We start from the raw sequence: 25,323 nt of genomic DNA, 5'->3' as shown, positions 1-25,323 counted from the left end.
GTCTTTGCAAATAAACTCTTCAGTTTTTCTTTTACAGATCAGTTTGACTTTATTACATCTTTCATAACCATAGCACAGACATATACGTGTTTTAATCGAGGATTTATATGGTTTTACCATTTAATGCTTGCGTCCTAAAACCTGTTATAATCGGTTTAATGGATATTAAGACTTTATATTTGCCTTTCTCTTTTTTTTCAAAAGCTACTTAAAAGTTTGCCTTAACTTTTGTTTCTGTCTTCATTTTTGACGTAGTAGACAATTTCTTTGTTTTTACGCATCCTCATAGATGATAAAAACAGCAATCCAACCACAAAATAATATACACAACCAAACAAAAAAAAATTATTTGGGACTTTTTAGTATTAAGGACTTTTGGGGTTGTGTAACGTGAAACCAATGTGCTTGTAACATGCGTGTGACGTTTGACGGTCTCGTGATGATCAGCTCTTGATTCTGATTGGCCGCTACCAGATCCGTCACTGGTCGTGTGCCGAGTGAACTGAGCGCCGATTGGCTGGTTCGGTTCGAGTGAATGGATTGGGTCGGTTCTCGTGACTGGTGGTGAAATGGTGTGCCGGCTGGACAAGAACTGAACTGGACAGGTCAGGTGCATTTAAACCAGCTTCAAGCAAGGAGATTACAGGTAAAAATCCGCGCGCTGGTTTCCACTGAACTCCAGCAGAGAAGCGACTGAAACCGCGTGAATATGGGGGAAGGAACTGATAGCTCAGTGAAAAGAGACAAACAGGACATGAAGGGTGAAAATACACGCACACAGGAGGACAGCGGTGTGAAATATTACACACGCGCGGAGGTTCAAGCTCATAACATGAGCAAAGACACATGGCTCATCATCCACGATAAAGTTTACGATATCACAGGTTTCATGGAGGAGGTAAGAAGGTTGGAGTGATCATCATGTCCTCCACATCACACCTGACACAACTGTTTAACCACACAGCACTGAATCCTGCATGATTGTACTTTTTCTGTTGTTTATATGTATTAAATACACACTACTCCTGTTCGTTTTTACTTGGACTGTCTTTAGACTCGAGAAACAAGCTGCTGACAAGATCATCAAAGTTTCTGTGGCCCGGTTAGTGAGTTAGCATACTAGATTCATTGCAGTAAACAACACTCTGAAGGATTAAACTAAGATAGCTAACTTGCTACGAAAATATTTTGTATCAAAACATATGGTTGGGTATTAGCCACATAGCTGCTAGCCCGATCATGTTGAGCTGTCATATTGAAATGAACGATTCCGGTTGCGTTTTATCTCCGACACGTGCTGAAAGTTCTATTGCCCTTCATATCCTGTCTCGTGGTATTAAGTTTTATACAACCTACATTTATTAGTTTTCATTTTTGTATGACGTAACGTAAACTACAGTGTTGCTTACAGCGCGCCTGTGAAACCGAGCAGGTCGGGAATCGAATCTTTCTTGTGAATCAAGGAGTTTGATGATTCTGATTCCATGATTTACACTATTTTTTTTTTTAGTTCTTGTGGGAAGTTTATATTTGTAGGGAAAACAGACCTCTTAGAGGTGGTATATATGGGGTTCAGACAGTTTTTTTTTTTTTTTTTTAACTTTCTTAATACTTAGATGACATACTTATTAGAAAACAAACGAAACCTGCTTGTTAAATAATGTATTATTTATGAATTACTCCATAATACAATTAAACTCTATAATGTTGTCATATGAACAACCTTTACTAGCTTAAAGTACAACATAACACTAACAGGTCTTTCGAGTTGGACTAGTTTGTAATAATTGTGACTCAGTAGAAAAAAATCAGATTTTTAGTAATGGTTGCAATTAAGAATTGTTTAATTCAATGATAAGGAGTCACTTGCTTGTGAATCATCTGCTCAGACTTTTGATTCGCCAAAAGATTATGTTATGTTCTGTTTAAACTGTTTACAGAACCAAAGTTGGAATCGGTTCTGAATAGAGTGCAATAGTTGGGTTCTCGAGGTAAAAATCTGTTTCTTTCATAAGGGAATTTATTTTTTACTATAATTTATAGCAGGGGGGTTTCATGATAGTTTAAAGGCGGACCTATTGACAAAACCAATTAAATTCGGCTTATGACGCTGATCATTAACTTTCTCTGTTAACTCAGGCTTTCATCCTGCATTTATGGACCATATGCACATGGAAGTCTGACATCAGTGCTGAACAGCCAATTAAACTTCCTAAAAAAATGTCTTTCTAAAGCATATTTATTTTGCATTTTATCTGGGTATATTTATGTTAATTTAAAATAAAAGATTATTAATATTTATCAAACTAAAATGGCTCATGTAATTTATTAAGGGAATAATAATTATATACATGATATAAAATAATTACAATGAACAATCATCACTAAAAGACAATGCTATATTTAAAAATGTTTTATGTAGTGCACTTTAATTTGGAGCAAGAAAAGAACTGGGGGAGACTTGAGTATTTTGACTTTATTGTGTCAGAGGTGTGTCACTTTGCTCGACGCTGATTGGTCAGATTTCGATTTGAGATCTCTAAACCAGAACATAACCTACTTTGGAGCAGGTTAGCCGTGGAGCATAAGCTGCTATGGTGATGAACACCTCTAAAAGCCAAACCACTTTTATGGTGCCCAAATCTCATTGTTGGTGCAAATGAACCGGAAACGTACCTGGCTAGCCAGAAAAATGGTTTCATGGTATATGCCCCTGGCGTAAAAACTACATTACCCATGATTCCCCAAACAAATCTCCACCAATCAAAGAGTTGCGACTTGCAAATTACACTTGAACAATGGCCTGTCCCTGTAAAGCACTGCGAATGACACAACAGAATTGGTTTTCCTATGCACTCAAACTATTTAAATATTTGTAAATATAGGCTATGTGTATTTTGAAAAAGTTAAGAAGCTATGAAGAAGTTAAAATAAACAAAACAAAACACACTTCATGAACTTAAAGTGTTTGGGCACTAATACACCACAAAAACTGGTTCTTGGATCCTAACCCTTGCATTAACATGTTCTGTACAAAAGGCTTACGCAGAAATCTTGATATTGCTTGCCAGAGTGAGATACAGTACTTTCTCACCATTTTGTAGCATGATCTTGGAAACTGTAGAGAGAGATTGGAGGTTGAATGTTGTGCAACAGATGTCATGTCATGTCATGAGAAATATCAAGGAGTGCAGCTGGTGTCCAGAGTATGTAAACCTTTATTATTTTTTTTTCTTTGACAGCACCCAGGAGGTGAAGAGGTTCTGCTGGAGCAAGCAGGCGCAGATGCAACAGAAAGCTTTGAGGATGTGGGTCATTCCACAGATGCCAGAGAGATGCTACAGCAGTATTACATCGGCGAACTACATATGGTAGTGCTGCTTGTTTTTCTTATAGGTTTATTGGTTTAAAGATGAGCCAAGCAAGTCTGAGCATTTTGTTGCTACTTGTACATGACATTTTCGTGAAAATGAAGTCTAGGACTGCCACTAAAACTTATTTGAATAACTATGTCTTTGATTAATCTGATTTAAAAAGCATTATTACTACTACTACAATTATTATTATTATTTTTATTATTATTATTATTATTATTATTATTATTATTATTAAAAAAAATCTACATCTTGGCTAGTGTTATCCTTGAAACGGTACGCAAATTGACGTTTAACATTTTGAGTCTGAGACTCATTCACTGCCAGGATGAGCTTTTATGTGAACTGGAAATACTCATGTGAATTTCTGATGTTAGATAAAAATATAACTATCATGTTAAATGCTTTTAAGTATGTTTGAAGCTTAACATGAAGCTTTCTCATGTTTAGGATAACTTGGATCATGCACTTTTCCTGTGGTAGTTTACTTTGTGTCCTTTGTGTATGTTTTTGCCAATAGAAAAGAATATAAATAGATACAATTATAATTAAGTGGATACATAAATAAAATTTGTATTCATTATTGATTATTAGTGATTTTATTGATTTGTCTCTTATCTACTCTTCAAGTACAGTTGAGGTCAAAAGTTTGTGTACACCTTGCAGAATCTGCAAAATGTTAATGTTGACCAAAATAAGAGGGATCATACAAAATGCATCTTATTTTTTTTATTTAGTACTGACCTAAATAAGATAGTTCACATAAAAGACATTTACATATAGTCTACAAGAGAAAATAATTGAATTTATAAAAGTAACCTTGTTCAGAAATTTACATATGCTTGATTCTTAATACTGTGCTGTTACCTGAATAATCCACAGCTGTTTTTTTTGTGCACTGAGGACAACTGAGGGACTTATATGCAACTATTACAGAAGGGTCAAATGCTCACTGATGCTCCAGAAGGAAAAATGATGCATTAAGAGCCAGTGGTGAAAAGTTTTGATCAAAATGAAGATGTGTACATTTTTCTTATTGTGCCTAAATATCAGATTTTTTTCTTTTAGTCCTGCCCTTTAGAACCTACAGAAGATACTTACATGTTCCGCAGAAGACAAAATAAGTTAAATTTACCCTGGTCTTCACAATTAAAAAGTTTTCACCCCTCTGCTCTTAATGCATTGTTTTTCCTTCTGGAGCATCAGTGAGCATTTGAACCTTCTGTAATAGTTGCATATGAGTCCCTCAGTTGTCCTCAGTGTGAAAAGATTGATCTCAGAATCATACAGTCATTGTTGGAAAGGGTTCAAATACACAAAAATGCTGAAAGACCAAAGAATTTGTGGGATCTGAAGGATTTTTCTGAAGAACAGCGGGCAGTTTAGCTGTTCAGGAAAAAAAGGGACTCGTGAACAACTATCACTAAACAAACAAAAAACAAAAACTGTTGTAGATCATCCAGGCAACCACACACAGTATTCAGAACCAAAGGTTCCCAAAAGAACATGCATTTTATATGATCCCTCTTATTTTGGTAAAATAATTAACATTTTACAGATTCTGCAAGGTGTATGTAAACTTTTGACTTGAACTATTTGTGTGAAGTCATAAACTTTAATAATGACACTTTTTCTGTTTCAGGATGATCGAAAGAATGAATCAAAAAAGGTAAAATAAAAATAAAAATAAAAAATACCTTGACCTTTATAACTGATGCTCATGTATAAGCTGTTTTTTTATGTTTGCTCGCTTTATCACATCTCTCTTCTAGGAAGTTTACATCACAACTTCCAAAGACTCCAGGTAAGAATTCAGACCTCTGCGTAAACTTTGGTACTCATGTTTGGTTTGTTTGTTTTTTTTTAAAAAAGACTGCTTGTGTTTTGCTTAGGTCATGGACCACCTGGTTAATCCCAACCATAGCTGCTGTACTTGTGGGTGCCATGTATCGTTACTACATGTTGGAGCACAGATCCTCCTGAACTCTTGTAAACTTAGTCATCAGTATATATTTCTCTTGTCTGGAGGCCTTGACTTGTTTGAGTGAGTCTACAAGATTACTCTCAAAACTCCTGCTCATCTTCTCTTCTTTAGTTTCCGCTCAATTTCTGTTTGGAAAAGGTCCAAAGCCCATTGGCTCATTTTGACTGTTTTTTTCTACCAGAATTCAGAGTTTCTTTTTTTGTTTAATCTGCAGGACTTAACCTGCAGCATTATCTTGGTCATGCTTTCTGTAATCGGATTGTCACGCTTTTTTAAAATGTACTTGGAAATGACTTCAGCTCCTTGAAATTAATCTAGAGTGTAGTTGGAAAGATCAGGCCCTTCAGGACAGGTATGGGCCAGCTTTTGTTGACTGATTTTAATTCGCTGATAATTTAGACAAATCACGTGTCCACAGCCTTCACATAGCTGCTAATGTTTGTCAGTGAATTACCTTGGGTTTATTACCTAAGGTTTTTGACCAAATGATTCAAGTGGAGTTGAAAGATACATCTCCAAGAGAAAAGCATGGAGTCATGCTATTAAAAAGAAATTGCTTTTTTTAAATACAACATGGTTTAAAGGGATAGTTCACCCTAAAATTAAAATTCGGTCCTTTACTTGCCTTTAGTTGTTCCAAACCTGTATAACTGGAAAAAAAAAAAAAAAAAAAAAGATATTTCAAAGAATGTTGGTAACCATGACCAAGTGTTGGTCACCACTGACTTCCATTGTAGTGACAAAAACACTGAGATATTTTTCAAAGTATCTTTTATGTTCCACTGAAGAAAGAAAATCAGACAGACATGAGGGTGAGTAAATGATGGCAGAATTTCATTTTTGGGTGAACTATCCCTTTAAGGAAAACTCGAAAATATTGTCATAGTTTTAAATGTTGTCATATCACTTTTGCATGAATGTTGTCATTCAACATCAGACAACGTGCAATTGCTGAAATGTAGCATAGAGATACAGTCATACAGTGCTTTAATGTTAAATATGTACACTTTTTTTCTTACAATGAAGATTTCTATAGTGTGGTACGTGTATTTGCAAACTTGAAATCGACTCCATTGTTCAGCCTTTTTGTAATGATGCATATGAGAGATGTTTAAATGTTTTTTTTGGTGAGAACATTAGTTTTGGGAAGTGTTTGATACTTGAACTGTTGTACAGCTTGTAGAGTACCTGTTCATATATTCATTATGCATATGCTTCTCTAATGAATTGTTCTTAGCATTTCAAGCACTTGCATGATTATTCTAGCTCTACTGGATTTAGCTTAAAGGGCAGGTCATGAAAAATCATTATATGCAAGTGTTGCCTTTAACGTTCTACGTTCAAAAGTACAAGTAAACCAAAATGTCTACTTTTGTTTGCCTCTTTTCTGTACTTCTGTTATTAAATCTTGCATTTCCTTTCCAAACAATAATGCATTTAAATAGTCTTAATGCAACACATTGAGTGAGTCATTATTATGCGTTTATATAGTCATTTAGATATTTTTAGTAATCCCCATGTGTCATTATTAATGGATGATACAAACTATTTCTCTTAGTAGATCCTTTTTTTTTTTTCTTGCCATGTGTCTTGTTTGAGTGTCATATTTGCCTTTTAAAACCATTTGACATTCCTGCCCCAAGAAATGTGCAAATTAATTATTTTCCTGCCAGGCTGAGTCAATGTGTTTAGCTTTGTCTAACAATTGATGTTCAGATGTTAATGTTTGTGAGCATTTTATATGTATAGATATTGATGACATTGTCATGTTTTCATTGGTTCACAAATAATTTGATTATAGTGGGGAATAAAAACTTAGTCCTGAATTGAGAACAAGTGTGTAAGTCTCTAGATCCCTATGTGTTCTTTTAGTTCAACAACAGAAAAAAAAATCTGAGTTCAAGACCGTTATTATTGCTAAGATAAATGTCACATATTTAATTAAAAATTATAATTTATCTGTCAGGTTATGATTATCTGTGGTATGTCATCGTGAATACGACTGACTTACTGAAACAGTGTGTTTGTTAAAGGTTTCAATAAATGATTAAAAATGCAAATATATTTGTGCAGTATGTATTCATTCTGTGTATTTTATTTTAGACTTTAGACAAAATTAGGGAGATGCATTTGATCTTAAAACAGATAGGTATTAGTGCTAAAGCATTTATGGATGGTTCACAGTACAGACATTTGACATTGCATATGTTACTGTTTATTTCTCTATAGGGGAGAGTGGGGTACGATTAGCCATTTTTTTAAAAAAAAAAAACTTACATAGTCCTCAAGATAAGGGAAAGTGAGGCACAATTAAAGTATCTAAAGTAATTTCAGGATGTTTCCTGTCATTTTAAATTATCAGAATGTGTCTGTGACAAAGGGTTCCAAAAATATGACTTATAAAAAAAAAAAAGTATTTCTGTGTCTCAATTTGCCCCAAGTTAGGGGTAAGTTGACCTGAATCAGGGGGTAAGATGCACAAGATCTGGGTGAATCTTTTTCAAGCTCACGAGACATTTTACAGATGATTTACTTCTTTTAAAAATTAATAATCAAATTTCATTTTACAAACAGTCATATTTCTTTACTTAAAGTTAACTTAAACAAAAACCAGTCAAATTAAGTTTAATTTTAAAATTTTAATTGTTTTCATTTCTAAAACAATGTGTTGAACACCAAAGGTTGAACTTTCCCAAAAACAGACTAAACAATAAAATGTGAATTAGAATGAAGGAATAAATGTCACTGAAACTAATAAATATTTTAGTCAAATGATTCTTGCCATGGTACATTTTCTGCATGTTGAACCGGCCATTATATGGACTACAGGTGGAAAGATATATTTGATTAAAATGTGATGAAAAGCATCTTCAGCAATTGCATCTGTTATGCAAAAATTTTACAAGCCAAAAACTGTTTTAGAGTAAATGGGTGCCTTCCACTCCTCCCACCTGTTTCTCCTTTTCACAGTCTGTCAGAAGTGATGTGTTGATTCCAAAATACATGGTCACAGACAACAAAAGTGTACAGTTGCCAAGATACAGGGGGTGGCTCAACTTACCCCACTCTCCACTATGAATGAATGAAATTATATATATATATATATAAGTATGCTAGTAACTGATCTAGAGTCTCTGTGGCATAGAAGCAGAATCATTTGTGTGGTTCTGTGCTTTCACACACTTTCAAGAAAAGAAAGTACAAAAATGAAAAGAAAAAAAAAAACAACAACATAAAAATACAAATAAATCATTAAATATGCTGGAAAAAAAAGTTCTGAAGAAAATCTAAACTCACTGAAGTGATTCAGTGCTTTCGGACGTGTTGTTTCAGGGCCAATAAACATTTTGATAGACGAATTCAACAGATTCAAGTCACTGACAGGAATGAAAAAAACCTCCTTTACAACCAGAATTTCCTTGCCCACTCCTAAACCAGTTCCCCAGTTTACAATCGTATAATAATTTATTAATGCTGTGTGATCAAGTTAACTGAATCGTTTGAACCGGTTCACACGAGTGATTCGTTCAGGAATCGGATGATGTCGGATGGGACGTCACTAGGCTGTGAATGCTGGGATAGTAATGGCGCCGTACTGTACACATTGTTGACGTTTACCGCTATGCTATTTCATTGAGTGTTTTTATTATATCTTACATTACATACCTTTTATCATACTGTGCAGAATAGGTTTGAGAAACTTATATGACTGGCTTTTGAGGATATCGTTTGAAAGGTAAACCCGTTTTTTATTCTTACGAATGAGTAACGTTAGTGTCACAATATCGCTTTACTTTAACAAACCTGAAGAGATTCATCATATACATTACTGAAACGGTTAAGCATCGCTACATTCCTCTCTATCTCGCTTATAAACGCAAATATATATCATATATATTTTTATATAACCGCAGCGGCCGTTTTCTGATCAAATTGCTGTATTATCAGTTCAGTTATTAATGTTTTTTACTGTTAATGTCAGATTTACTGTGGCAAATACTATAGTTACAGTACAACAGTTATTTGTAATATTTTCGTATTTATATTTTTATGTAATATCTGACCTAAATGAATATAGGGCCTTCTTCAAAATGATAGAGAATTGAAGAATCTGTGGCAAAACTTGCCCATTGAATTGTTTAGGGGCATTTTAGACACATTTGTATGACACATTAACACTTAAACATAGATTTTCCACTTTTTAGTTAGCATAAATCACATGTAATCATATTAATGTCATTTTTCATAAAAAAAGTGTATTTTTGGCCCAAATTAGTAACCTTTGGCAACCTCTTTTAGATACTTCACCAGAAATCCATCGGCTAAGTGCTGTGGTCAAGACCTCAGCAGAGATGGAAGATGATTCCTCCCTGCATCGTCTGGAAGGGAGTGACCCCAGCGTGCAGGTCGGGGGGCTGATAGTGAAGAAGAAGAGCGCTTCAACAGAACAGCATGTCTTTAGAGCACCCGCTCCACGCACCTCGCTCCTGGGCCTCGATCTGCTGGCCGCACAGAAACGCAAGGAGCGCGAGGGGAAGGAAAGGCCGGATGATCAGCCCAAGAAATCAAAGGTGTCGTCCTACAAGGACTGGGAAGAGGGCAAAAGTGATTCGGGCTCTGATGATGAAAACCAAGAAGATGGTGATAACAAGAATCGAAAAAAGGAGAGGTGGGTTGTTCTTAAAGAAAATAACTTGCGTTAAAGAGATATCAGAGTTTTTTTTTTTTTTAATTTATAAAAAAATGTAGGAACAACTGAAACAAGAATTGCACAAAAATGCTCTAGGTCTTCTTGTAATTATGTTAAGATGACATTTTTTACATAGTTAATTAATTTTGAATCATATACAGTGAAAGAAAAGCTGCGTTAGATGCCTCCATCCTTAAGTTTTCTCTGTATAACAACACAAAAACACATATACAGCTAAATCTAAAGTTTAACTGAAACTAAATAAAGAAAAGCTTTATAAAAAAATATAGATGTATTAAAAAACAAATAACAAAAACAAATAAAAAATGACTAAACACAACATTACTGTAAACTTTAACTATAAAGAAAACAGTCTTTTCTGCTCACCATTTGGTTGATCCAAAGTACAGCAAAACAGTAAAATATTAAAATATTTTTACTATTTAAAATAACTGTTTTCTATTTTAATATAATTTAAAATGTAATTTATTTCTGTGATTTCAACTGAATTTTTAGCATCATTACTCCAGTCACATGGTCTTTTAGAAATCATTCTAATATTCTGATTTGCTGCTCAAAAACATTATTATTATTATTATTATTATGTTGAAAACAGCTGAGTAGAATTTTTTTTTCCAGTTTATTTGATAAGTACAAAGTTCAGAAGAACAGTGTTTATCTGAAATAGAATCTTTTGTAACATTATAAATCTCTTAATCATCACTTTTGATCAATTTAAAGGATCTTTGCTAAATCATAGTATAATTTTTTTTTTTTATTTCCTTCCTAAATAAAATTATGCTGACTTGAATCTTAAATGCTGATCTTTGGACCTTTCTATTCATCAAAGAATCATGTTTTAAATACTGATAATAATAATAAAAAAAAAAAAATGTTTCTTGAACAGCATATTTTCTGTATGCTGTTCAAGAAACAGCATATTTTCTGTGATTTCATTATAAATGCAGTTTCTTGAGTCAGCATATTAGAATAATTTCTGAAGGATCGTGTGACATTGAAGAATGGAGTAATGATGTTGAGCAGAAGAGACTTCTTTAAAAACATTAAAAATCTTACTGTTCAAAAACGTTTGACTGGTAGTGTATATCAGTGGCACTAAATTATGTGCATAATACTACATAATATTATACTAGGTATTATATGTATAATTTTATGTATTTTTAAATATTATATTATATTATTTATTTTATTATCTTTGTCGTTATTTTATTATCCAGAATATTTCTAATGCAATCCATCTTAAATATCAAGGACACATATCAAGGAAATAAATAAATGCAGTGTAGTCATGAGTTTGTTACATGCTTTTACAGGAAGTACCGTGTCACTGGCTCAGAAACGCCATCAAACCCTGGAGGGGTTAGTGAGGAGTTCAAGCAGAGACATCAACAGAGGGAGAAGGACAGACGGGAGCATGGGGTTTATGCATCCTCCAAAGAAGACAAGAACAGAGACAAAGACAGATCCAGAGACAGGGACCGAGACCACGACCGCCACCGTGACAGAGACAGAAGAAGAGACAGAGGTAAGTCAGGTGCTCTTTGGCCTGTGAGATCCCACCTCAATATTTCAGGCTCTGATCTTTGTTTTATGGGCTTTGCGCAGATGAACGGGAAAGCAGCCGCAGCCGTGGATCAAGCAGCAGTCGATCTGAGCGCGGTGATGGCAGCGTGAGAAGTGAACGCTCCCAGAGGGATGGCTGGTCCGACCGCATGAGTCGCGGTACCCGCCGTGATGAGCCCGAATCACCGCGTAACAGACCGAAAGGTCAGTCCCAGTCCCAGATGTGCTCTGAACACACTACCCTGATCAGTTTTAGCACTAGTGAATGTCAGTTGTCATTTCAATACTTGTGTTGTTTATTCCTGAGGGTGACCCAAGTAGAGCATTTTCCATTCCATCAAAATAAGTTAGATATTAAATTAAGACATAAAGATGTATCTTAAATTAAGACATACATAGATATTAGCAATGTAATTTTGCAGTTGTTATGTAAAATATAATAATAATAATAATAGTAGTAATTATTATTATTATTATATTTTTCTTAAATACTTATTTTTTAAAAAATGTTTTTCTTACATACTTTACAATGGAACATTCCAATTTTATTATTTCTTATTTTGTTGTTAATTAATAACATTTATGTTGTTTTGATATATTTATGTCATTTTACTACTACTACTAATTATTGTTATTATAATTATTATTATTATTTAGCCATGTTAATATATGGTCACAAGTTTTTGGCTAAATTGTGCAGCCCTACAAACAAGAGAAAACAAAGAGAAAACCTGGATTTTTATTTTGATATCATAAATTATTAGTTTTTATTATAATAATTATTATAATTATTATATTAATTTTAATTATTATAATACATATTATTGTTATTATTGTTGTTGTTCACTTAATATTTTAGTATTTTTATGATATATAATAATAATTTATTATTATTATTATTATTATTTAGCCCTATTAATATATGATCACAAATATTTGGCGAAATTGTGCACAAACAGAAGAGCTACAAACAGAAGCCCAAACCTGGATTTTTAAATTGCATTTTGTCAAAAAAACAAAACAAAACACAATTAGATTTTTTCTCCCTAAACTGTGTAGCCCTAACCCTAACTATAAACTGAAACCTAAAATTGGTTTTAATGTTGGAAATAATGAATTTAAAACAATTCATTTTAAGATAATCATCATCAGTATTTTTATATTTAATAATAGCAATGAAGCAGGAGTAGGTGTAAGAGGAGGAGGAGAAAAAGGAGTATTAGTATTGTTATAATTACTGATATATAATAACACATTTTGATCAAATTGTGCAACCCTACAAGGAATCACAGCAAACCACAGTTTTATTTATCAGAAAAATCGTAATTCGCTTAAATCCTAACCCTGACTATAATCCTGAAATCTGATAAAAATTTGCAGTGCTGTTTCAGGACCAACAAGTGTGTTAGGCAGCTTGTCCTATTTGGGTAAATCATGGGTCAAATGTGTTTCATATGTCCACACAGATTTGGCCACTCCATCACGCTCCAGCTGGGATGAAGATGACAGTGGATATTCCAGCTCACGCCACTCTCACTGGGAGAGCCCGTCTCCTGCCCCCTCACAACGAGAGTACGATCGCTCCGAGCGCAGCCATCGCTCAGTCCGTGACAGTGAGAGGAGAGACCGGTATGAATCACTTCATCAGAGCCTCAGTGATTAACGTTTGGTTGAAGATTATTTGTGCTGACATGGTTTGTGATGTCAGAAGGAGTTACATTGTCACTTTTGTTGTTCAGGTCAAGTAAACCTCAGTATCCAGCAGAAACTCCCCTGCCAACTCCTTCATATAAGTACAACGAGTGGGCTAATGACAGGAAGCACCTTGGCTCCACCCCACGCCTGTCCCGAGGAAAAGGTAAAAACACCACTTACAAGTTCTTTAGGTGTAGAAAGTTGTAAATTTGTATGTGAGTTTTTTTTGTGTGTCTGTGTGTGTGTATTTTTTACATTTTTATTACATTTTTAAACTTTGTTTAATACTACTGTTTTTGTTTGGTATATTATATATATATTTTTAACTGAAAATTCAAAAGTGAGTTCCAAATTCCAACGACTAGATTTGTTGTTTTTATATTATTTATTTATTTATTTATTTATTTGGTTTGTTGGGTTTTATTTCTTTTTTCCCTAAATTATTTTATATTTTTATTTACTTAAGAATATTTTTTTTTCAGTATTTTAACCCAGAGTATTCCTAATGCCTCACATCATAAATATCAAGAATATACACTCCCGCTCCAAGGTTTGGGATCAGTAAGACTTGTAATGTTTTTTTATAAGAAGTCTCTTATGTTCATCATAGCTGCATTTATTTGATCAAAATGCAGAACAAACAGTAATATTGCAAAATGTTATTACAATATAAAATGATGTTTTTTATTTCAATATATTCTAAAATACAATTTATTCCTGTCATGCAAAGCTAGATTTTCATCAGCTGTTACTCCAGTCTTAAGTGTCACATGATCCTTCAGAAATCATGCCGATTTATTATTAGAATTATCAATGTTGAAAACAGTTGATAATTAAAAATTAAAAATTAGATTTTAAAGTATATTAAAATAAAAAACATTATATTTTATATTGTAATAACATTTTGCAATATTACTGTTTTTTTCTGTATTTTTGATCAGATAAATAGTATAAGAGACTTCTTTAAAAAACATTACAAGTCTTACTGATCCCAAACTTTTGAGGAGCAGTGTACGTATTAAGCAAATGACTAACAAACATGCAACATCAAGCAGAATGTTTTCAACTAGTAATAAGAACAAATGTATCATCAGGTCAGCATTAGAATGATTTCTGAAAATTAGAATGATTTCTGATCATGTGACACTGAAGACTGGAGTAATGGCTTCTGATAATTCAACTTTGCCATCACAGGAATAAATTACCTTTTAAAATGTAATAAAATAGAAAAAGGTAATTTAATTGTAGTGATATTTCACAATATTACTATTTTTGACTATTTCTGATCAAATAAATGCAGACTTGGTAAACAGACTCTTCTTTCAAAAACAAAAAAACTTACTGTCTTTACTGAATCTTTTTGAACAGTGGTGTTTTATGGACTCTTGTTTTGTAGGCGATAAGAAGGAGGATAGGGAGGACGGCATCCTATTTAATAATGAAGAAGAGAAGGAACAGTGGGAGGAAGATCAGAGGGTGAGTGCTAAAAACTTCATATAATCATTTTCAGAAATTCTGTTTGTGTTCTTAGGATTCTTAATATGTGTTCCTGATCTTAATGTGTGTAACTCGTTACCGCATATTTTTTCAAAGTTAAAAACAACTCGGCTTGTTTTTTTCATTGCAGAATGTAAACTGTATTATCCATCTCTAAATATAAAGTTGGATATATATTATATAATATAGTATAATATAGAACTTCCTGATTTTTATTTTTTATAATCTACTGTATATTATCACTTAGCTCTTTAAAGTTGGATATATAAGTATATATATGTTTTATCTGCATTCATACTTATGTAGTGTCACATATACTACAGTATAGACCATATCTCAGCTGCTTAATTGCTTGTATAGTTGCAATATGTAAACTATATTATCACACAGTATTAATCTGCTAAAGCACTAGGATATTAAAATATTACAGACATTAACATCATGATTTTCTGTAAATCTGCTTTGAAACAATGTGTTTTGTGAAAATGAATTTGACCTGACTTCACTCAATGTGTTATCAAAATTTTTTTTCATTCATAAGCCCATCAAATTATACCTTTTCTTGTTTAAGTTGCTGTTTTGGTCAGTATTAACTGTGTTATGTCCAAACAGCAAGCTGATCGAGACTGGTACATGATGGATGAAGGTTTTGATGAGTTCCACAACCCTTTGACGTCCAGCTCAGATGAATATGTGAAGAAGAGGGAGCAGATCCTGCAGAAGCAGACCCAGAAACGCATCTCAGCACAGAAACGGCAAATTAATGAGGTACTGATGCACATCCTCACTCATCTGCACCTTAAAGACCTCAACACCTGTCATGCTTACTCGCATATGTGTTTCTCTTCAGGATAATGAACGCTGGGAGACCAACCGCATGCTCACCAGTGGAGTGGTTCAGCGTTTGGAGGTGGATGAGGACTTTGAGGAAGACAATGCAACCAGAGTCCACCTGCTTGTCCATAACCTCGTGCCACCCTTCCTGGATGGGAGGATTGTCTTCACTAAGCAGGTACAGAAGTCTCTAAGCATGAGTGTGTTTATTTATGAGTTACCAAACATGTGAGTCTTTAATCAATGATTTTGCATTCATCCTGTGATTCCAGCCTGAGCCGGTCATTCCAGTGAAAGATGCGACCTCAGACATGGCCATCATTTCTCGCAAGGGCAGTCAGCTGGTCAGACGACACAGAGAGCAGAAAGAAAGAAAGAAGGTGCACATCTGGTTTTTACGTTTTATTTGGGCTCCTCCCTCACTTCAGGGCAGTAGTGTAAGATGTGATTACTGTTATGTTTGGTTCTTTCACCTGACAGGCACAACACAAACACTGGGAGCTCGCTGGCACCAAACTGGGTGACATCATGGGAATCAAGAAAACGGAGGAGGATGGATCAGATGGAAAAGCTGTTGGAGAAGATGGAAATGTGGATTACAGGTAGAAATTATGTCGCTCATACATATTTTCTGATTCCATCTATTTGAAAATATTATAAAATTATTTCACAATATATAGTTAAAATCAAGACCTTGCAGAATCTGCAAAATGTTAATTATTTTACCAAAATAACAGGCATCATACAAAATGCATGCTATTTTTTTTCTTTAGTACAGTCACGAATATGATATTTCACATAAAAGAACCCTTTCCAGCAATGACTATATGATTTTGAGATCCATCTTTTCACACTGAGGACATCTGAGGGACTCATGTAACTATTACAGAAGCTCACTGATGTGCCTGAAGGAAAAACCGTGCATTAAGAGCCGGGGGTGTAAACTTTTGAACAGAATGAGAATGTGTAGATTTTTCTCATTTTGCCTAAATATCATATTTTTTTAATTTAGTTCTACACTTCAAAAGCTACAGAAGATACATACATGTTCCCCAAAAGACAAAATAAGTAAAATTTACCCTGATCTTCAAATTCCAAAAGTTTTCACCGGGTTCTTAATGCATTGTTTTTCTTTCTGAAGCATCAGTGAGCAATTGAACCTTCTGTAATAGTTGCGTATGAGTCCCTCGGTTGTCCTCAGTGTGAAAAGATGGATCTCAATATTATACAGTCATTGTTGGAAAGGGTTCAAATACACACACACAAAAAAAAAACAGAATTTGTGGGACCTGAAGGATTTTTCTGAAGAACAGTGCGCAGTTTAACTGTTCAGGACAAACAAGGGACTCATGAACAGCTATCACTAAACAAAACAAACAAACAACAACAACAAAAAAAAACACAGCTGAACACATTTGGGTTGCAACACAGTATTAAGAATCAAGTGTATGTAAACTTTTGAACAGGGTAATTTTTATAAATTTAATTTAAATTATTTTCTCTTGTGGACTATATGTAAATTTCTTTTATGTGAAATATCTTTTTATCAGGTCAGTACTAAATAAAAATAACATGCATTTTGTATGATCCCTCTTATTTTGGTAAAATAATTAACATTTTGCAGATTCTGCAAGGTGTATGTAAACTTTTGACTTCGACTGTATCTTAGAGGACAAATGTTTAGGTTCAATCCCTCTTGTATACGCACTTGGTCGTGATCTAGTTATGGTACCATGATGCATTTGGGGTCATTAAGATATTTTTATGAAAAAAAATAATGCTTTTATTTAGCAAGGATGCATTAAATTGATCAAAAGGGACAGTAAAGACATTCCTAATGTTACAAAACATTGCTATTTCAAATAAATGCTGTTCCTTTGAACTTTCTATTCAGTAAAAAATCCTAAAAATAAAATGCACGATTTTTACAAAAAATATTAAGCAGCACAACTCTTTTTTTATTTATAGTAATAAATGTTTCTTGATCAGCAAAATTAGCATATTAGAATGATTTCTGATGGATCATGTGACACTGAAGACTGGAGTAATGATACTGAAAATTCAGTTTTGCATCACATGAATAATTTACATTTTAATATATATTACAGTAGAAAATGTTTTTTTTTTAAATTGTAATCATATTTTATGGCTTATACTTTAGGAGATTTATTTAAAAAAATATTTGGATAATCTTTTAAACTATAGTGTAGATACATTTTATATATTTGATATCAAGCATTTGATATGACATTTTAGCATGTTTAAATTCATTGCACAGATTGCTGCAGAATTCCAAAATCAACACACAAATTGAAAAACATCTGTAGATTTTTCATGGGCCTCTTTCTTACCTTTCATCTTTTCAGAGCGGAGCAGAAGTTTGCTGACCATATGAAGGAGAAGAATGAAGCAAGCAGTGAGTTTGCTAAGAAGAAGACTCTATTAGAGCAGAGGCAGTATCTGCCCATCTTTGCTGTTCGCCAGCAGCTGCTCAACATCATCAGGTACTGATGACACTCAAATCAATTCACTTACATATGCTTCATTAAACACAAACTCTATCACTAAACTTGTGTTTCTGTGTTTTTTGTCTTCTCTGGCAGGGATAACAATATTGTGATTGTGGTGGGGGAAACGGGCAGTGGTAAGACGACCCAGCTAACGCAGTATCTTCATGAGGACGGATACACCAGCTATGGCATGGTGGGCTGCACACAGCCCCGCAGAGTGGCAGCAATGAGTGTGGCCAAGAGAGTCAGCGAAGAAATGAACAGTAACCTGGGAGAGGAGGTTAGTGTCTGATATGTTCCTGCCATACTTTTTTTTTTTGACAAATACAGGGGTTGGACAATGAAACTGAATCCCCTGGTTTTAGACCACATTTAGTATGGTGTTGGGCCTCCTTTTGCAACCAATACAGCATAATTTCATCTTGGGGGTGACAAATACAAGTCCTGCACATTCAGATAACCAACCCCTGTATATTCATATTATGGAGAACACTGCCACCTGGTGGATCTGAAGTGGCATGCATGGTTATTTTACCTAGAAGGCAATACTGAGAGGATGATGCAGTGGAATAATTGTAAATCGGGGGTTATTGTCACAAACTTTTGAATGCCTATTTCCGTTACTGAATAAAAAAAAAAGGTTATTGCTTCTCTCACAATTCTGAATTGCGTGATACAAACTCACAATTCTCACAGAATTGTGAGATATAAATTTACATTTGCGAGTTATAAAGTCGCAATTCTGAGAAATAAAGTCCGAATCACATGACATAAACTCGCAATTGTGATTTATAAAGTCAGAATTCCGAGATATGAAGTTGCAGTTCTGAGAAATAAAGTCAGAATTGCGTGAAATAAATCGTAATTCTAAGAAATTAAGTCAGAACTGTGTGATATAAACTCGTATCTCGTAATATAAAGTTTGTATCTCCTAATATAAAGTTGCAATTCTGAGAAAAAAAGTTGGAATTGCGAGATAGAAAGTCGCAATTACCTTTTTTATTTTTATTCAGTGGCGGAAACGGGCTTCCATATGAACTACAACTAAACAAAAACCTTAAAAAAAGGAACTATTTGAAATAAACATTAATTAAAATAGTAAAAAAAAAAAAATATATATATATATATATATGTATATATGTATATATGTATGTGTGTGTGTGTGTGTGTGTATATATATATATATATATATATATATTCAGCTAGTTTATTTCAGCTGGTTGCAAAGGCAAGATTTCTAATTTTCATTTAGTTTAAGCTGAAGTACTTAACTAAAAATAGTACTAAAAACTATAGAGACACTTTTTTTAATTATAATAAAAATGACATCAAAATTACTTAATTTGAAATGAAAAATATTTTAAAAATTTCCATTCTAAATATTAATAAAAACTGAAAAATTAAACTAAAACAGCACTGATCTAAATATCAGTAAGCTGTTCAGAAAGAATAATTTGCTGTTGTATGTTAATATTGTAATGCCATTGCTGATTTCTACGTTCTTTTCGATTTGATCAAAAAGTGTTTATAGTAATACAATTGTAATATAGTGTTTTGAAATTTTATACATTTAAAATTGTATATAAAATCATGCGACAGGAAAAGGTCTTTTTAAAATATATTAAAAAGTAGAAAATGTTTTTACGGTAATTTTATTAAAATAAATACAGCCTTGTTTCTTGAGCACCAAATCAGCATATTAGAAAGATTTCTGAAGGATTATGTGACACTGAAGACTGGAGTAATGATGTTGAAAATTCAGCATTGCATCGCAGGAATAAATGTAATTTTTAAATGATTTATTCAAGTATTATTTATGAAATTAACATTTTTATATTTAAAATAAAATATTAAAAAACTTTCAACAACATTAAAAAACAATCATATAATTATTCCAGCGTTTTGGCTAGTAGTAGATTATTGTACAATTGTGTCATCATATTAAACGTTTTATTTAAAATATTTTTAACCATGATTTTTCGGTAGCTAAGGGGTTTTATTTCTTTAATGTTTGTAACAGGTTGGTTATGCTATCCGTTTTGAAGACTGTACATCAGAGAAGACTGTAATAAAATACATGACGGATGGTATCCTTCTGAGGGAATCTCTGCGTGAATCAGATTTGGACCACTACAGTGCGGTAATCATGGACGAGGCCCATGAGCGCTCCCTCAACACTGACGTGCTCTTCGGGCTTCTCCGAGAGGTGAGCCATGTCTCCGTCTGTCTGTCCTCCTCGGCCACTTTCATATGAATCGATATGAATACTGTTTTCACCATAGTCAGTTTAATTGGTTTTCACCACACTACTAATTTGATTGTTGCTTATATGGAGAATTAAAGAGTACTGTTGAACTTACATTTTGATACTGATGAGTCATCTTCTCCTATCTCCCCTTTATCAACCTGACTTTTTGAATACTTAGGTGGTGTCTAGACGCTCAGACTTGAAGCTCATTGTCACATCTGCCACCATGGACTCTGACAAATTTGCAGCATTCTTTGGCAACGTTCCTATTTTCCACATTCCCGGCAGGACATTCCCAGTGGATATCTTGTTCAGCAAGGTGGGGTGTTAATAGCGTCTTTAGTTAAAGCTAAAGCTGGTTGTTGTGCTGTACTGACAGTGAGTGCTGCTGTGATTTCAGGTTCCTCAGGAGGACTATGTGGAGGCGGCTGTGAAACAGGCCTTACAGATTCATCTCAGCGGGATGGTGGGTGACATCCTCATCTTCATGCCTGGTCAGGAGGACATTGAGGTGAGGGGATTTTTTAGTCATGCAAATCATTTTATTAATGGAGTCACGATACACAGTACACTATTAATAATATACCGCTGAAAGGTTTGAGGTTGGTAAGATTTTAATGTTTTTGAATGGAGTGTCTTATGCTCACTAGGGGTGCATTTATTTGATTAAACTGAAAAAACAGTAATATTGTGAATTTTTTAAATTCTTCAAAATATAATTAAGTTGGCTTGAAAAAGTCTGACTCGGGTTGCTATAACTTTTCTAACTGATCTGGCTTATGATTTTCATAAACCAGACTATCAAAGCCACCTAAAATCCCATAGACTTTCATTGAGGGGGTCAAAACTTTTGTGCGATGAATCTTATGGTGTAGTTAAGCTTAAAAACCCCCCTACTGAATAAAAAAAAACCCAGCTAAAACCAGCCTAAGCTGATGGGCTGCTTTGGCTGGTCTCCCAAGCTGGTTTTAAAATGGTTTTGGCTCGTTTTTAGCAGGTCAGGCTGGTCTTAGCTGGTTTTTCAGTTGGTTTTTATCTTTTTTTTTTTTCTTTTTTTTTTCACTGAATCAAGTGGTTTTAGCTGGATTAGCATAGAAAAATGCTAACAACATGTTAGTAACTTGCTAATCATGCTAACAACATGCTAGCAACATGTTAATCATGTTAGAAACATTCTAGTAACTTGTTAATCATGCTAAAAAAATCCTAACACCATGCTAGTAACATCCTAAGCATGTTAGAAACATGCTAGCAACATGCTTGTAACTTGCTAATCATGTTAACAACATGCTAGTAACTTGCTAATCATGCTAGAAACATGCTAGCAACATGCTAATCAGGCTAACAACATGCTAGTAACATGTTAGTAACATGCTAATCATGTTAAACATGCTATTGACTTGTTAATTATGTTAACAACATGCTAGTAACATGCTAACAACATGATAATCATGCTAACAACATTGTAATCAGCCTATAAAAATGCAAGCAACAAGCTAATCATGCTAAAACATGCTAACCACATGTTAAATCATGTAAGCAATGTGTTAAACCATGATAGCAACATCAACTTTTCTACTTTTACAAATGCTTCAAATTTTCAGGCTAGGCTTTCTCAAGCCAACTCCAAGTTCTCAAACTTTACTCATTTAGTTTATACCTGTGATGCAAAGCTGAAATTTCAGAATCGTTACTCCAGTCTTTAGTGTCACATGTGTAGTGTCACGAGTAATGATGCTGAAAATTCAGCTTTGCTTTTTCGTAGAAATAGATTACATTTTCAAATATTTTGAATTATAAAACTAATACTCAATGTAAAACATATTTGTTATTTTGATATTATGTCTGTTTTTACTCTAATTTTTTTATTAAATAAATGCAGTCTTGGTGAGCAGAAGAGACTTCTTTCAAAGCATTAAAAAAGGAAATAGTATTTATAGTATATAAAGCAGTATTTATGTGTGATGTATTCATATGTACTGTGATCTATGCTCTACTTGGAGTCAGAATTTAGCATTTTACAAATATTTGGCTAGTTAGATTTATAGTTATTGTTAAAGTTTGTGTTGTCTAATGAGGCAATGTATAACAAAAGTGATGCTTGTACTGCTGCAGGTGACGTCAGATCAGATTGTGGAGCGATTAGAGGATCTAGAGAACGCTCCACCCCTGGCCGTGCTGCCCATTTACTCCCAGCTGCCCTCGGACCTGCAGGCCAAGATCTTCCAGAAGGTAAACCTCTGTCTCTTTTGGGCACTCTAAGATCCCGATCATGAAACAAAACGGTGTAGATGGTTTGTGAACTAAACCTGTGTGTTTTTGACAGGCTCCTGATGGAGTGAGGAAGTGTATTGTTGCCACAAACATCGCTGAGACGTCTCTGACTGTGGACGGCATCATGTTTGTGGTGGATTCTGGTTACTGTAAACTGAAGGTAAAACCATATGAAACTGTTAGCAATGACCAGTCTTTAATATGGCACATACTTACAGATGTATTACTTGGTGTTGTTTAGGTGTTCAATCCTCGCATTGGCATGGATGCGCTGCAGGTGTATCCCATTAGTCAAGCCAATGCAAACCAGAGGGCTGGAAGAGCAGGAAGAACAGGACCAGGACAGTGTTACAGGTAAGAACAAATCAGAATAGACTGATTGTTTTTGAGCAAAGGGGCAAACAAAGTTTAAAACAATGGCAAAGTTCATAGTGGGTCTAAAGGCGCGGTCACACTGCACTTTTCGTTCCACTGACTTCTATTCATATGCACGTGAATGCATCAGACTGGAAATGCAAGCCCGTGTGAAAAAGTTTTCGTATTTCTCTGCGTTCCAAAGTTTAAGCTTGGCGAACCCTGACCTGCAAATTCACATCACGTGACACCAGGTGACCAACAGTAGATCGATACGCCACAGCGTGACCTCATAGCTGATGCTTCAGTAAATCTCCCTGAATTTCTGATTCCTTTCATGGGGTGCCTAAAGTTTTATTTTTTATTATTATATGTTCTACTTTTTAGGGATGACTAGATAATTATATTCTTATAATATATTCGTTTAAAATGCTTGTGTTTTTAATCATATAGTCAACTTGATACCCAAAAAATGTAAACAATTTCTCTGTTACAGAAAAATATGTGTAATAAGTAAAAACATGTGATTAATGACATTTTGAAACTAGATTAAATCTTCACAGATCTTATAGTAATTTGAAAATTTTAGCATTTTTTTAAAATAATTTGACACATTTTATTGGAATATTTTCTGGTTTCACTTCAATTTAAAAGTTTCACTAATTATGTTTGGGTTTTGTTTTTTTGTCTCATAGATTATTTAAAAAAAAATTCTGTATAGTTTTTATACATTTGTATTAATTTTTTTTTATTATTCTTTTTTTTTATTATTACCCCAAACTTTTGAATGCTAGTATATCACAGTTTCCACAAAAATGCAACCTTAACAACCTCAACTGCTTTTGACATTGAAAATAGTAATAATAACAAAATGTTTCAGCATCAAAACAGCATATTAGAATGGTTTCTGAAGGATCATGTGACACTGAAGACTGGAGTAATGATGATGAAAATTCAGCTTTGCATTTTTGCAGTAGTTCATGTTAAACTACATGAAAATGAGAGATGTTGCTAGCTGAAATAAAATGTATAAATATTTTTTTTTAGTTAACATTTATTTCAAGTTATGATTTTTTTTTTTTATTATTATTATGGTTTTGGTTTTAGATTTAGTTAACAATAATATCCCTAAACTTCATTAACCTAATTAAGAACATGGTGATATTCTTAATTAGATATGTTCTAAAAAAATTATTGTTACTACAAAAATGAAATCTAAAATGCTGTGCACTGCATTTTTGCTATTTCAAAAAGCAGAGGAAATTCAATTTGCAATGAAATAAGTAGTAAGTAGCAGCAGATCTTTTCTTCTGTATTGTGTCATAGAGTGGGTCAGTGAGAAATTGCTTCTATCCATCAGTTGTCGACTGAAAAAAGAAAAAGTAAAACCCATGCATGGTTATATTTTTATTTCATGACAACTTGAGTGATGAAACGTTAAATTAGGTTTTTGATCCAGTACTTTGGAACAAATTGTTTTTAAAAAGTGCATCGCTCAGGTGTCTTTGTAGTGTAAATAGAGACTCTGGCCTCTTTTTGCTCATAGGCAGATGAACAATGAGCTTTAGTCAAATCACCAGTCCCTCTTTTCTGAAACATCTTGCAGTGAGGCATGGCGACTGCAGGAGGGGGACGGGAAGGTAATCTTGAGAGGATTTCACGCAGTTTAATTTTTGTTTACACCTCTGAGAATGTGAGACAAAGGCTCCTGTGGGCTTTTTGACTGTGACCTTTTTCAAATCTGCACAGTCCAGAGGATGCGGCGACACGCTGTCTCGCTGTTTTGCGGTCACACAAAGGAAACTCACGCAGGGGATTGTTTTGCCTCCCTGTGAGTGTCTCTGGCTGTGAAAGTGTGTGGCACATGGCGGATTAGTTACATATATCCTTTACCAAACATCTGTGCATCAAGAATCAATTCTGTTCAACCAGAAGCATGTGACATGCGTGTTGAATCCATAACTCAAAAGCTCTGGCTGTGATTGCGGCATCTTCACAAGAGCCAGTTGGACTGATATGCATAAATGCATATGTTGTACTAAAGAGCTTGCCGGAGTTCCTTCTTCACGCCATCTTCTGAGGGATTATCCATTTAGTTGAATAGCTGCAGAAATCTGCTGTTCTCTCAGATCTGTCTCTGTGGAGTGGTGAGGAGAGCTGTGATATTTTAAGATGCTCAGGAGTAGTTTGTAAATGGCTCTTTGTTATGGGCTTCCCTCTAGATCTTCTAAAGGTGGGGAGGTAGAGAACTTTTTAATGGTGTCCTACATTTATCTGTT

At 34.1% G+C, this 25,323-nt stretch overlaps 2 protein-coding genes across 2 annotated transcripts in view; both read left to right on the top strand.

Annotated features, from left to right (window-relative positions):
* The first annotated feature begins 507 nt into the window (after positions 1–507).
* LOC127168554 (cytochrome b5) lies at positions 508–7,422 on the top strand. The gene is made up of 5 exons (XM_051115510.1): positions 508–898; positions 3,243–3,371; positions 5,017–5,043; positions 5,147–5,178; positions 5,267–7,422. Exons 1-5 carry the CDS (start codon positions 710–712, stop codon positions 5,355–5,357), a joined length of 468 nt encoding a protein of 155 aa, XP_050971467.1. The 5' UTR covers positions 508–709; the 3' UTR covers positions 5,358–7,422.
* Positions 7,423–8,937: 1,515 nt separating this feature from the next.
* The window catches only part of dhx38 (DEAH (Asp-Glu-Ala-His) box polypeptide 38), a 29,968-nt gene continuing 13,582 nt past the window's right edge, over positions 8,938–25,323 (top strand). The window contains exons 1-19 of the mRNA XM_051115489.1: positions 8,938–9,094; positions 9,658–10,027; positions 11,383–11,594; positions 11,675–11,836; positions 13,099–13,261; positions 13,372–13,490; positions 14,724–14,803; positions 15,437–15,592; positions 15,675–15,836; positions 15,931–16,038; positions 16,139–16,260; positions 18,025–18,162; positions 18,262–18,448; positions 20,189–20,374; positions 20,595–20,735; positions 20,817–20,927; positions 22,532–22,648; positions 22,743–22,850; positions 22,932–23,044. Coding sequence (XP_050971446.1) covers positions 9,711–10,027; positions 11,383–11,594; positions 11,675–11,836; positions 13,099–13,261; positions 13,372–13,490; positions 14,724–14,803; positions 15,437–15,592; positions 15,675–15,836; positions 15,931–16,038; positions 16,139–16,260; positions 18,025–18,162; positions 18,262–18,448; positions 20,189–20,374; positions 20,595–20,735; positions 20,817–20,927; positions 22,532–22,648; positions 22,743–22,850; positions 22,932–23,044 — 2,702 coding nt within the window. The 5' untranslated portion in view covers positions 8,938–9,094; positions 9,658–9,710. The remainder of the gene's footprint in view (positions 9,095–9,657; positions 10,028–11,382; positions 11,595–11,674; positions 11,837–13,098; positions 13,262–13,371; positions 13,491–14,723; positions 14,804–15,436; positions 15,593–15,674; positions 15,837–15,930; positions 16,039–16,138; positions 16,261–18,024; positions 18,163–18,261; positions 18,449–20,188; positions 20,375–20,594; positions 20,736–20,816; positions 20,928–22,531; positions 22,649–22,742; positions 22,851–22,931; positions 23,045–25,323) is intronic.

Source organism: Labeo rohita, chromosome 7 (genome assembly GCF_022985175.1).
Source record: "Labeo rohita strain BAU-BD-2019 chromosome 7, IGBB_LRoh.1.0, whole genome shotgun sequence".
Taxonomy (NCBI): Eukaryota; Metazoa; Chordata; class Actinopteri; order Cypriniformes; family Cyprinidae; genus Labeo; species Labeo rohita.
This window is presented reverse-complemented; position numbering and strand designations above follow the sequence as displayed.

Coding starts and splice junctions, on each gene's coding strand:
- LOC127168554 (XM_051115510.1), top strand. CDS start 710: ATGGGGGAAGGAACTGATAGCTCAGTGAAAAGAGACAAACAGGACATG. Junction 899..3,242: donor TCACAGGTTTCATGGAGGAG/GTAAGAAGGTTG, acceptor TTTCTTTGACAG/CACCCAGGAGGTGAAGAGGT. Junction 5,044..5,146: donor GAAAGAATGAATCAAAAAAG/GTAAAATAAAAA, acceptor TCTCTCTTCTAG/GAAGTTTACATCACAACTTC.